General features: G+C 41.5%; 2 protein-coding genes across 2 annotated transcripts; one reads left to right on the top strand and one right to left on the bottom strand.

The window, feature by feature from the left end:
* Positions 1-3,294: 3,294 nt before the first annotated feature.
* LOC123179775 (vacuolar protein sorting-associated protein 60.1) lies at positions 3,295-6,340 on the top strand. The gene is made up of 7 exons (XM_044591648.1): positions 3,295-3,574; positions 3,672-3,823; positions 4,612-4,705; positions 4,791-4,862; positions 4,971-5,082; positions 5,367-5,515; positions 6,016-6,340. The coding sequence occupies exons 1-7, from the start codon at positions 3,506-3,508 to the stop codon at positions 6,064-6,066; spliced, it is 699 nt and encodes a 232-aa protein (XP_044447583.1). The 5' UTR covers positions 3,295-3,505; the 3' UTR covers positions 6,067-6,340.
* Positions 6,341-7,249: 909 nt separating this feature from the next.
* LOC123179774 (probable leucine-rich repeat receptor-like protein kinase At1g35710) lies at positions 7,250-10,989 on the bottom strand. The gene is made up of 2 exons (XM_044591647.1): positions 7,958-10,989; positions 7,250-7,865 (listed from the first exon to the last, which is right to left on the bottom strand). Exons 1-2 carry the CDS (start codon positions 10,968-10,970, stop codon positions 7,492-7,494), a joined length of 3,387 nt encoding a protein of 1,128 aa, XP_044447582.1. The 5' UTR covers positions 10,971-10,989; the 3' UTR covers positions 7,250-7,491.
* Positions 10,990-13,835: the final 2,846 nt, after the last annotated feature.

Below are 13,835 nucleotides of genomic sequence, written 5' to 3'. Positions count from 1 at the left end.
TTTTACGCACGTTTATAATATTTTGAATACATGATTAACAAATTTTCCTTATATCTTTTCATATCTACCTTTTCTCGTACAAGTTGTGCATTTGTCATATACACGAAAGACATTTTTGTGTGCATGTTTAACATTGCTTTAATACGTGATTACATTTGTTTATAGTGTCATGTACATTTTGGTTGAAACACGTGAACATTTTTTGTTACAAACATTGCTACCAACATATTTTTTAACATCGAGGAAACATTTTGTAAACATTGGAGAAACATTTTTCTTAAAACTAAATAATTGTTTGTGGAATTTATATTTGTTTTTTGAGAATAGAAAGAAAAGTAAGAGAAAAGGAAAAGAAAAAACGGGAGAAAAGACTAAAAAGAGTGGAGAAATGAAGAAACATGTTACTAGGCTGGTGGATCAGGGCGTTCCTTCACGCGATGCGAGCTTCTACATCGCTATAAGCGATACATAGTCACTACATATATAACTGTGCAGCGTCTGATAGGCACTTGACAATCTTGGTGCACCCACGACAGAGCACCGAGCAGGAGAACAGGGTGTTGAAGCGGATGCTTCCGATTTCGTGCGTCGGTCGCCAGATAACGACCAACCACGTACCCACCCATGCGTAGGTCGCCAAGAGAACATTTTTTTGTTTTCCACTTTCCTTTTTCAAATTTGTCAACTTATTTCAAACTCTTGAACTTTATTGAATTCTTAAAGTTTGTCCAAATCCATGAATGTTGTTTCAATTTTGTGAAATTTATTGACAACCATGCACAATTTTTTAATTTCACGATTGATTTTTCAATTTGGGAACTTTTTCGGAAATATGCGATTTTTCTTGAAATATAGGAACATTTTTTCATTCACGATTTTACAATGGGCCGGCCCATTTTGTTGTCTTATTCACTTGTGCGTATATATAAGAGCCGAATTATGAGCATTTACAGGGCTGGCCCATTTGCAATACAGTGAACCGAGTCAGCGCCAAAAAAATGGATGCTTCCTTTTTCGTGTGTCGGTCGCCAAATAATGACCAACAATGTACCCTCCCTTGCGTAGGTCGCTAGGATAACATTTTTCTTTTAATTTCTTGTTTTTCTCTTTCCTTTATTTTAATCTGTGAACTTATTTCAAACTTGTGAACTTTATTGAAAATAATGTACAATTTTAAAATTCACGATTGATTTTTCAGTTTGGAAACTGTTCCTGAAATATGCTAATGTTTGTTGAAATATGGGAACAATTTTCAAATTTATGAACAATTTTTAGAACTCGAGAACATTTTTAGAACTTCGTGGAGATTTTTTAATTCATGAACAATTAAATCACATACATTTTCCAGATCATGATTTCTTTTGTTTTTGCAAACATTTTTTAAAGTCATTAATATTTTTTTAATTCGTGAACCTTTTAAAATGTATATTTTCCCAGAATTGGGAATCATTCACGAACATTTTTTAATTTGTGAACATTAAATGGATTCATGAACATTTATTAAATCATGGATGTTTCTGAAATTAGTGAACATTTTATGAATTCATATATTTTTTGATTTTTTTTGAAATATACGAACAATTTTTGAATCCGTGAAGATTTTTTGAAACTTGGAGTAAAATTTGTTTCAAGATTTATCTTAAAATTTCTGCAGTAGCCAACCTTTCAGAGGTTTTTTTTGTGTGTGAATAAAAAAACTAAATGGGCCGGTCCACCATGAGCATCCGGGACCACTGAATTGTGCGTTTGATTGCTATGCATAGACCTATGTGCTAAATAGGAGGTCCCGATGAAGCGGACCGTAGACTGTAGTAAACCATATTGTAGCGAAGTTTTACTGTACCAAACTATTTTGAAAATTCCAGTTCTTTTTTATGGAAATTCTATGGTATTTTTAAAAAAGTGATCAAGTTTCAAAATTTCAAACATATATCTGGAAATGTGCATTATTTCGAATTACGAACAAAATTTTGGAAAGAACACACAATTTTTTAACTTGCATTTTTTACAACATGAACAAGTTCTGAATTTTTATATTCCATTTTTTTTTCGAAAATTTAACTTTTTTTGAAAAAGAGAGTGACCTTCCAAATTCCAATATTTTCTGAAAATACGAACAACTTTTGAATTTTTTATATTTCTTATAATGGCAAAGAAATGTCAACTTTTTATTCTTTTTTAAATTTTGACATTTTTTCAAAAAAGCGAACATATTTTAAAATTCCAATTAGTTTTGAAAATATGAACACATGTTGAATTTTTTTTTGATGTTTTGAAAATTTTTGCGAGCAGGTCGAACACCCATGCCTTCCTACTATTTTGCATTGTTGCTACATTTAGGATATGCCACACCTGCACCATTGCTTGCCACAGTGCATCCGCTCTTGGGCACCTACATAATGTATGAAGTGTCATATTCTTTGAACCAATGGCGCACACCTTTGGAGGAGCAAGACACCTCCATATGAATTCTGAGATCGCATGTTGCCCATTTGGTGCCCTGCTTGACATGACTGAAGAAGGCCTGCATCGCTCCTCTAGCGCCAATAGGTACGTGCTTTCTAACGGTGGGTGAAGACCTCATTTTTCTCCGATCCTCAAGCAAGTGCATTTGGCATCAAGTCTTGTGGAAGCTTTGATCTTCATGATCTCATCTACATCAACTGGCAGGAAGATTTGTTGAAGGAGCTGGGTGTTGCACACACCATGCGCGTCAACTAGTCCATGCACACGACGAAAACGATATCTACCTTGCGGTGAGACCGGAACGCGGGTGACCGAATGAGGAATCCACGGGTCACTCTATATACGGACATCTGCCCTATTGATAATGCGCCAAATGATGCCTTTTTTGAGAAGACTATGAACCATGCCTTAGCCAAGATTGCAAAGAAATGGCCGAAAGACCGTGTCCTGCGGCTGGCCATGAGGGCAATACCTCGCCTTTAAAACATGGGCACATAAGCTCTCCGGTGCAGCGATGAGACACCGATCTTGACGAGCCAAGAGGGCTTAATTGAGAAGCCGAAAGCCAACCCACCATGAGGTTTGCTCATAGTTATTTTTCGACGTGCTAAAAAAATAAGTTATTTTTTGACCGACCGCGAAAAGTATGGGAAGAAGCATAAGTATATAAGACTTTGAAAATCTAGAATTCTTTTCCAAACACTTTGTCAACTGTTTGACAAATTCTTTGCAACCTCCGTTTGTGTGTGGCAAAAGCCTTGGACGTGAAGGCAGAGGAAACCGTGTGGACCCGTGGAGTAGTAGGACCTACCAGGGAGGGAACTTAACCGAAACACCACGGAGATTTCCGGGAACCACACAACCCTCCTCTGCTCTCCCGACCCCCCTGCCGATTTCATCCCCAATCCTGCGCGAGACGGCAGCAATTCGACCCTGAGATAATCCTAACAATCCTCGCAAGCAATCCAATCGGAGCAGCCTCGAGAGAGAGGCTATCCGATTCGATCCGGTCTCGCGCGCGGAGGAGGAGGAGGGACCGATGAAGAAGATCTTCGGCGCCAAGAAGAGCCAGGACCCGCCGCCGTCCATCCAGGACGCCACCGACCGGGTACGCACCTCATCTTGGATTCGATTCCGTGGTAGCTAGCTAGGGTTGGATTCGATCCCCTTCTCATCGAATGAGTCCATGGATGGCTTGGTGGCAGATATACAAGCGGGGGGACACGGTGGACGAGAAGATCAAGAAGCTGGACGCGGAGCTGGCGCGCTACAAGGAGCAGATCAAGAAGACCAGGCCGGGACCCGCGCAGGAGGCCGTCAAGGCGCGCGCCATGAGGATCCTCAAGCAGCGCAAGATGTATGCACCAGTATCTCAACCTGCACCAGTATCCTCTCTATTTATTTTCTTCTACTCGACCACAGTAGATGATAGTAATAATGAATGCTAGCTGCTCTGCTATACTGAACTCGACCACAGGACACACCTAAAACACATACCAGACTAGTAGTTGTATAAAACAAATTTACTATGTCTCACATTCTCTTATATTGATAGTCCATAAACAATCATCGTCATCTGCTGCTGCCAAACAGCGATTTTAAAGGGAATCTCCAAGATGCTCTGTTATATCAATTGCACAGGCAGTTGTGGGGATATCAGCATTTGTCATGTTTGTTCTCCTGGCCCAGGGGCAGCTAAAAAGGAATATTGCATTAACAATGAGGCTGCACTACCAAATGCTTGCTTGTCTAAAATGTCAACTAAAATACATGGTTAGCCAGACCTACTACTCTCTTGTGGTCGTCCATGGGCACTATCAATGTTGGCAAGTCGCCATCTAAAAGGCTAGCTGAGAACGCATAGCTGGGTCTATTTGACGTGCTTTCATACACCTTCAGATTTTTTTTCCTTCTTTACAATAAGTCATCTTTGTGTAGTTTCAGAATTTCCTTCTAGGTAAAGGTTGTGTCCTCATAGAAACTGCTCACTTGGAAAGCTAGCGAGTTCTTAACATGGATATAAGATAGAAGTGGAATTCTATTGGTTCTCCATGATTATCCTGTACCATTTAATCATTCCTTTTGCGGCAGGAACCTATATTAGTCCAGTCCTCTAATCTTTGTACTCCATACGCTTTCCTACAGGTATGAAGGTCAACGTGACATGCTGTACAACCAAACTTATAATCTTGACCAAGTTGCTTTCGCATCAGAGGGAATTAAAGATGCTCAACAAACTGTATGCTGCCTTCTTACTATCAGGTTTAATGATAGATTCTGATTCTGGCTCTCAAACTTATGTTGAATTGTTTTTCATTTAACAGATGACTGCAATGAAGGCTGCCAATAAAGAGCTGAAAGGGATGATGAAGACTGTCAGGATTGAAGATGTAGATGTATGCAACACCCTGTTGTGTACCAGACTCGTCATTTGCTTGCTTATTTTTCCTGTCTATTTTTGTTTGAATTACAACTGAATCCATACCTTTTTTTATAATCCGCAGAGCATGCAAGACGAGATGATGGATCTTATGGATGTGAGCAATGAAATACAAGAAACTCTTGGCAGAAGCTACAATGTCCCAGATGACATCGATGAGGAGGAACTTATGGGCGGTATGGCTCTTATTTCTAGTTGGTTATTATTGAATATTTCAAAGACTTACTGAGTCAACTAGTCTTCCTTACAGTGGTTACCAGCTGGGAACCACTCTTCAGTTTAAAGTTTTGTAGTTGAATTTGATTCAGTACACTCTCCAGTTTATATCGGTCTTAGGTTTCATCTGAAACATTTCTTTGGCCCTTTTGTTGTAAGACTGGTTTTGCGTCATGCATGTGTTAATTTACAGACAAGACGGTTCTCCGTTTGCTGTCCTCATTCTGTATTTTGGAAAATGCAGAGCTTGATGCTTTGGAAGCCGATATGGACTTTGAATCGAATTCAGTCCCATCGTACCTCCAACCAGACAAGGAGACTGATCTTGATTCTGAGCTTAACTTACCTGCTGCACCAAGTGGTCATGCAGCAATCCCGGCGAACCGGCAGCAGGTATGTCAATTGCAAGACTGACTAGTTCAGTTTCTGTTCACATTGATTCTGATGCTGATATCCCTAGGAAGAAATCGATGGTTCATGTCATTTCCCATGCAATCACAGTGTTTGAAGTTTTAAACGAGTTCCTTTTATCTTGTGACATGATCTAATTTGACAGGCTACATGCTTGAGATCATTATGAATGTATTGCTGAACTCATAACTCTTGTATTTTTGGCTCACACTTTATGATGCATGCATATGTTGTTGGTATGAACAATTTGAGCTTATAATAGCTTGATCTTAATAGTAAAAGAAACACACAGAAGGAGAACATGCAAACCATTTTCATGCCAAACATGTGGTATGTGATGGATTTCATCATGAACTTCGAAGTCTCCGTTGAACATCTCACACGCCACATACTTTAATTTTCTTGATTCCCCCTGATTGCAATGTCAACCCTTGTCAACCAGTAGACTAATTTACTCTGCTACCGTTTCTCTGTTGATGCAGGAGGATGAACTGGGACTGCCTACCGTGCCGCACGCATCAATTCGTACCTGAATGAAAGTAACAAAAAAGCTATGGTGTAGGTTTTGATCTCGTTGTAAATGGTCGGCACTTTGTTTATGCATGGACAAATTCATTGTATCTTGCATCATATACCACTGCAATTTGTTGAACGATGGAATGTCTCTTTCCCTTTGTGCTGGAACAATAGTGTGTGATAAAGGGAGTGTTCTCTATACGGTTGTACATCCTGTTGTTAGTATGTCTCTGCTGAGTTGAATTGGTATCTGATTCTCTGATAATGAAGTTATGGGACATTGCTAGCTCTCATGTTGTCTGTCAACGCTTTTCCTATCATCTCATCTCATCCTTTGTTAAGTTTGTATTAGGCATCAAGAAAAAGAAGGTTGTATCTTTGTTCCATGAAAATCTCGTTACCAGTGCTTGTAATTAAGTGTAGTAGTAAATTATCTATTGCTCCATCCTAAGGACAAGGACCACATATGCTCCATCATAAGGACAAGGACCACATATGCGTGCCCTACAACCCTCTGTAAGCCCTTTTACTTAGTACTGTTGACTTTTCTTGTTTTATAGTATGCACCTATATCCGTGTGTTCGCATCCATTTGTTCCGTTTATGCATCGAACACTTGATCATTGTGATTTTACTTTGATACCCAGAGAAGAATAAAGCGGGATGACGTGATAATGCGCCAGTTTTGGATTCCATTTTTTCACCTTCAGGTTCACGGGGGCAATAATAATAGTGTCACAAGGAAAAGGACTACATACTCCTGCTCTACAACCCTCTGTAAGTCCTTTTACTTAGTCCAAGATATCTTGTTGTATTTCTCTTTTTTATGCACCTATCTTGAATATGTTTACATTCATTTGTTCTCGTTTACTCATTGTGATCGTACCTGCTTGGTCCAAGATATTTATTTTGATTCCCATATTATAGAACAAATAAAGCAGGACTACATGGTACCACACCAGTTTTGGATTCCTTTTTTTTCCAGTCTTTAGGTTCGTGGGAGCAATAGCAGATAAAAAGGGACAAATATTAGGACACATTTCAAGTACCCTGCAGACAACAGCCAAAAGAAAGTGTCACATGTGGATACCATGTCTACAGTATAGTCTTTAACAAATATAAGCAACCCGCAAACCAAATTTTATTTATGCATTGTAAGAAATCAGCAAGCGAACAAACAGAGAAATATCAATAACACAGGACAAGACACACATTTTTACATGGAAAACCCTTGCGGGAAAAACCACGGGCACACAACGGCGATCTTTGTTGTATCCGGATAGTCTACAAATATATAGACTTACAATGAGTAATCAACTCATCCTGTGTGGCATGTCATGTCATATGGCATACAAGAGGTATATATAGGTGGTGTATCAGTGACTTGAGTAAAAAAATCAGAAATCTGAATCAGCCTCTGCTTCAGTAGACCCTGGTTTCTCACTAGGATTGAGGCCTTATGTCAACATGCATCCCTTGTTGTAATGTAAGTGCGCTGAAAGGCACGGTAGTTGAACTAGAAGATGGTCGCTGGATGAGTGTTTGGTATGCCCCCCGCATGGTTGGCCTTGCTTGGGGAGAAGATTCCAAACAAGATAAGGCCAGCTTGATGAGCAGAGCTAAGCTATTCTCTTCAGTTGATATTGGTGTTGTCGGACGTTGGTCCAGAATATCTTTCACCATTATTGCTTGTTCGCCGTTAGAAAGACTACCATCTAATAAATCCCTTGGATGCTTGCCCATCACTAGCTCTAACACAACCACCCCAAAGCTATAAACATCACATTTCTCTGTCGCAACAGATGTGTATGACAGTTCTGCACAAAAGTATCGAGAATATTAGAATCAGGAACAAATGGATAGAGATGAATGCTTCTGACGTGAGAAGGAAGGTTATGCCAGTACATACCAGGAGCTATGTAGCCGTACGTTCCTGCTAGTGCACTCCAGTTTGATGAATCGGGCTTAAGAATCCTTGCCGTGCCGAAATCCGAGACAAAAGCCTTGAAGGATGTATCAAGTAAGATGTTGTTGCTTGTGATATCTCGATGGATTATAGGTGGTCTGCATTCGTGGTGCAAATAAGATATTGCTTGAGCCACATCAGTTGCAAGAGCAATTCTCTTCTTCCAATCTAATTCCTTTGCTAGCTCCTGATTTTCCAATATTCTGTGGAGGCTTCCCTGCTGAATGTAGTCGTAGACTAGAAATTTATACACTGGATGGGAGCAGAATCCATACATTTTGACAATGCTTCGTTGTCGGATCTGTGTTAAGATTTCCATTTCACTACGAAATCTTCTTTCATCATTTAACTCTTCGGTCTGATGAAGCTTCTTCACAGCAACCAGCTGCCCATCTTGGAGTTGTGCCTTGTAGACTTTGCTGTATCCTCCTGTTCCAATGATGTACTTATCATCAAAGTCTTCTGTTGCCCTTACAATATCATCAAATGCTAATCTTCCATCAAAATTCCAAACAGAGAATAGGTCCCTTGCTTCAGCGGTAACACTTTCTTGTGGATTTCTCTTCTTACGAGTAAGTATTATTATGACAACAATTGCAGCAGCAATGCCAAAACCCATCACAAGAACAATTGGCAAAAGCAAACCAAGTATTTTCCCTTTTTGGTGAGCAGCCACTGGGGTTGAATAACAAGGTGGCAGGCCAGAGAGGTTACCACACAGGCCTTTATTGGGAAGAAACCAAGTTTCTGAAGCATTTCGGAGATGCCATGTTGTTGGGACTGGTCCTTCCAAGTCGTTGTAGGACACATCAAGTGTTGAAAGGCTCATCATGCTTGCAAAGGAGGATGGAATGTTGCCACTGAACTGATTATGCGATAAATTCAGAAATTCTAGCATCTCCAACTTCCCAAGCTCTTGCGGCAACACGCCACTGAGGGTATTATTGCTCACATCTAACATGATCTGCAGGCGTGCTAAATTTCCAGCCGCACCAGGCAAACTCCCACTGAAGTTGTTGTTGTTGATCTTCAAGGACTCTAGTTTCATGCATGCCCCTAGTTCTTCAGGTATCAATCCACCCAGTCTGTTCCCGGACATATCAAGGTACCCTAGATTGCTCAGCTTTTCTATCTGTGTAGGTATGGATCCAGATAACTGGTTCGACGATAAGTTCAGTCTATATAGATTTGCTAAACTAAAGATTTCTGGTGGAATCTCACCGCTGAGATGATTAGAATCAAGTCTTAGTTGTTCTAGGTTGGACAATTTAGAAAGGAATGGAGGTATGGAACCCCTGATCATATTGTTTCCTAGAGATAATACTGTTAGCTGGGTACATGCACCTAGATTTGGTGAGATCTGCCCAGAGAGTCTATTAGATGACAAGCGCATTTCTATGAGTTGTGGATACACACCAAAATGCTGAGATATATCTCCGGTTAGTTGGTTCTTCTGAAGCTGAAGTCTAACCAAACTCGTACATGTCTTTAAACTACTTGGAATGGGGCCATTGAACATATTAGAATAGACATGGAGAAATTTAAGTTTGCGACCTAAACATATATTTGCTGGTAAAGGTCCTGAAAGGGAGTTGTTACCTAGCCCAAGTTGAACAAGGCTTACGAGATCTCCAAATTCTTGAGGAAGAGAACCTGATAATTTGTTATCAAAGATTTGCAGTTCTTGCATGCTTTGCAACTTCCCAAAAGTTTTAGGTATTGAGCCCGAAATTTGGTTCTGATACAAGCCTAAATATTCGAGGTTCATTAGATTGCCAATTTCCTGGGGGATGGAACCTGTTATCTGATTTTCAAAGAGGGCTAGTTGAACTAGCTTGGTTATATTCCCTAAGCTGGCAGGAACAGAGCCCGATATTTGATTGTTGTACATGCTTAAATACTGGAGATTCAGCAAGATGCCCAATCCTAAAGGTATTGGACCTGTGATTTGGTTATCATCGAGAAAAATTTCGTTGAGCATAGTTAGGTTCCCTAGTTCTGGGGGTATTGGACCTGTTATTTGATTTTTGCTGAGATCAAGTCCGTTTAGCATAGCGAGCTTGCCTAGTTCTGGGGGTATTGGACCTGAGATTTGATTGTCAAAGAGAAAAAGTGTGTTCATCTTAGTGAGATTGGTTATGAAGATTGGAATTGGTCCTGAAAAAACATTTCTATCAAGCTCAAGATATTGCAAATGAACTAGCTTGCCTAGTTCTTGGGGTATAGGCCCTGAAAGTAGATTAGCAAACAGGTACAAAGTATTTAGCTGGGTTAGATTTCCAATGGTTTTTGGTATCATGCCGCTTAAAGTGCTGTAGCTTAGCTGTAGAGCTTGTAGGTTGACAAGTCTTCCAATCTCCTCAGGAATGGGACCTGATACCATGGTTTGGCCAATGACCAGAACAGTTAACATTGTTAGGTTGCCCATAGACGCAGGAATGTGTCCTGTGAGTCTGTTAAATGACAGATCAAGCTGCGTGAGACTTTGCAGGGCACCTATCTCATGAGGAATTTTCCCTTTGAGGTGGTTGAAGCCGAGATCAAGACAAGATAGTGATGATAGAGAGCTGATATTAGCTGGTATTGGACCATGTAGACTGTTGTTGTTGAGGTCAATATATGTAAGGAATGGAAGAGCCAAGAAGTTGAGCTCACCAAGTTGGCCATGGATGCCAGCGTCTGGCAGGGAGATGCTGGTCACCACCCAGGGCATACGGCGGCCACGACGAACAGCCGCGCACATGATGCCCGTCCAGTTGCATGGGCTGGTGTTTTCCTGCCAAGAGCTCATCTGCAGCGGTGGGCTTGCAAGTGTAGCTTTCCAGTGGAGGAGGGCAATGTGTTGGGACCTCAGTGAGATCCCTCCATGGCGCGCCGCGTGTGCTTCTTGCAAGAGAAGAAGGCACGGCACCAGCAGTAGGCAGAGGTACAACAATGGTGTTGAGAAAGATGGCATCTTGCTGCCTAGTGTCTGTGTGTTGTGTATTGGTTGGAGGATGTGATTCCGTGGAAACCATTGATGAGTATTTAAGGAAAGTCTCGTCCATTGTCATGAGGTCCTCAGTCAGTCAACACACAGCAGTTGAGTGGAAGCTGCTGCTGGATGATATTCTTCAGTATCTGTCACCATCTCTGCCCCATTTTTCTTTCCTTTGGCAGCTTTGTTGGACTGCCAGTTTTTCTTTTTCAGCGTGATCATCTCTTACTCTATTTTATTTCCTCATGCCTGTGGAAAGATGACACAGTAATTACTCCCTGAAAGCAAATTGAAAGCAGGGATAGAAGGGTACCCACCACAGCATACGCCTACTCATATCTTTCCCAGTTCTCCTGCATCTACAACTTATGCACTTAATGGACTTTTGAATTAACATTCTGGTACAGTTTTTATCGGATGGTATCTCCTCTGATTGGTTTGATAGTATTTCTTATTTGTTTGACCATAACTGCTTGAATATTTCTTAAGCCATTCTCTAAAATGTTTCCCTTTTTGCTTTTCAGCTGGTATGAAACAAAATATTTAACTCAAGTGGATGGTTAACCATGGGAAAATTCCATTCTGGAATTCTATCGATGGTGAATATGAAAAGGTTTATGTGCTGAATTTTGGTTCATACGAATCTTGGACCAATTGTGTCCTGTGTCCGAGGGAATACGAGGCAGTGGCTGCAACTTGTTGAATTCAAGTGGCTGGCTGAAGAAAGGTCCAACTTGTGGGATACAAGTGGGGGAATACAATTAAGCAAAAATTTGGAGCACACTGACCGAAGAAAAGTTCCAAGCTCAAGTGGATTGATTTGGTAATATTCTACTTCTTCTAGCACGTTCTGTACGTCTTCCCATGTATGAGTTGATTGCCCAGCACTTTGTAAATACAAGTAACCAAAAGTGTGCAAATGATTAGTATTGCTCCCATACTTTGGTAGCTCCAAGTGGCGCCTGTGCTTATGTGTACGTGTAAATTAGTTACACATAGTCGCTAAGGTAGACTCATACTACGTTTGCTGTTTGACACACTTTCTGCATCCGTGCATGGTATTCTCTTGCCTCAGCTCCTGGTTGCAAGAACTTGATTTTTTTTCCTTCCTGATCCCAGTTGAACAATGAAATGTCTCCACTATTTTTTGTTTTGGAATAATAGCGAGTGATAGAGGGAGCTGCTCCCGATACGGTTGTACGTCCTGTTTTTAGCATGTCTGGTTCCACTAGCTGAGGTGAATTTTGATGATTATTTTGGCTGAATCAGTATCTACTTTTCTTATAAAGAATTTATGGGGCATTGCTAGCTCTCCTGTTTTCTGCCACCTGGGCCTTTTCACATGATCTTAAGTTTGTAATAGGCAGAAAGGAAAAAGAAGGCTGTATGTTTGTTCCATGTCAATCTCGCCAACCAATGCTTGAAACTAAGTAAGACACAAGGTACCGTAGTAGTAAATTATTTGTTGTTCCATGTCAATCATTTTTCTTATGAGCACACGACGAATCTCCAATGTTTGCTTGCCTGCGTTACCGTCAACCAAACTCCTACTGTAAGTCTGTAACAAAAGTCTCTGATTATTCAGAATATTATGTTAGCTGATAAATTTATTGTACAAATCATCAGGGGTTGGCCACAACAACAATTGTCAACCTTCGAGACACATCTTCCTGCTCACCTGCTGCCAAATGATATACTGACGCCTGTGTAGATAGATCGTTGTGCTCAGCTGACATTTCTTATGTGCAGCAGTGCCGGATCTGATCATCAGAGTTCGCGAGATGCTGCGCACGGCATCACGACCATCATCGGTGAATCCTATGGTGCGCCCAAAATAATTATGGTGGACAATCAAGCCAAAAGAGAGTATTTGGTGAAGCCGACCACGATTTTTTTAGAGAAAAAAAAGGATGCACTGCCCGCTTTCATTCATTATATTAACGAAACATGAAGTGCTCGGATGCTAAGCACATGCACAGGTATCAGAAGTAATAAGGTTCAGGTTTCCGACAGAAATTTTAAAACGCGCCACATGAGGAGAATATTTGGTGGATAATGCTCATATGGACTACATATTCCTGGAAATATAATGCTCATATGGACAAGGACTTCATAACCCGGCCTAACAACCCTCTGTAAGTGTTTTTACTTAGTATATATACTATACGTCTCATGACATCCTCTGTAAGTCTATATCAGGCATGGAGCAGATGGCAATTTTTGTAATATTACTTGCCTGTCGACCAAAGCTACCGTGTAGCAAAGGTCTCTGAACTCGAAGATTGTTCAGATTATTGTGTTAGCTTCTAAATTTTCTGCTACAAGTCATCACGAGAAACCAAAGCAAAAGCAAGCATCGTGCCCGTCTCCGGCTTAGGGTGTGCGCTCGATCAGCCCCCGTCATCATCATCATCACCGTGACACCGTCATCTCCTGCATGCCTGGGTTGAGAGAGACCAGAGATTCAGGTGCTGCCTGAGAGCATCTCCACTAGGCTCTCCAGGAAGCCCCCCCAGGAGCATTTTTTCAGCGCCGGCAGTCAAAAACGGTTCCAGTCACGCCCCCACGGGCTCGTTTTTCGCCGCTATTAGCTAAATCTACAGCCGGCGCTGGCAAGAGAAACCCGCAAAGCTGGGGTCAGCCGGGGGCGCCGCCACTACCTTTTGCATGCGAAAACCCCACACGTCGGCCTCTGTCCCCACATCTCTCTCTCCCCCGTCGCTTTCTCCGCCCCCACCTCCCTTCACTTTTCTCTCTCTCCCCGGCCAAGCCCTACGCCTTGCTGCGCTCCCGCCCGCAGCGTCGCCTCCGCGCCCGGCCGCCCGCGCCGCCCCGCCAGCCACC

This window comes from Triticum aestivum, chromosome 1D, assembly GCF_018294505.1.
Source record: "Triticum aestivum cultivar Chinese Spring chromosome 1D, IWGSC CS RefSeq v2.1, whole genome shotgun sequence".
Lineage (NCBI taxonomy): Eukaryota > Viridiplantae > Streptophyta > Magnoliopsida > Poales > Poaceae > Triticum > Triticum aestivum.
Note: the sequence above shows the minus strand (reverse complement) of the source record. Positions and strands in the feature narration are given on the sequence as shown.

What these genes read in the sequence shown, in the direction of transcription:
- LOC123179775 (XM_044591648.1), top strand. Translation starts at nt 3,506, where the DNA reads ATGAAGAAGATCTTCGGCGCCAAGAAGAGCCAGGACCCGCCGCCGTCC. An exon ending in TCAGGATTGAAGATGTAGAT is followed by an intron (nt 4,863 to 4,970) that starts GTATGCAACACC and finishes TATAATCCGCAG; the next exon opens with AGCATGCAAGACGAGATGAT. An exon ending in TCCCGGCGAACCGGCAGCAG is followed by an intron (nt 5,516 to 6,015) that starts GTATGTCAATTG and finishes CTGTTGATGCAG; the next exon opens with GAGGATGAACTGGGACTGCC.
- LOC123179774 (XM_044591647.1), bottom strand. Translation starts at nt 10,970, where the DNA reads ATGCCATCTTTCTCAACACCATTGTTGTACCTCTGCCTACTGCTGGTG. An exon ending in GTACGGCTACATAGCTCCTG is followed by an intron (nt 7,866 to 7,957) that starts GTATGTACTGGC and finishes ACTTTTGTGCAG; the next exon opens with AACTGTCATACACATCTGTT.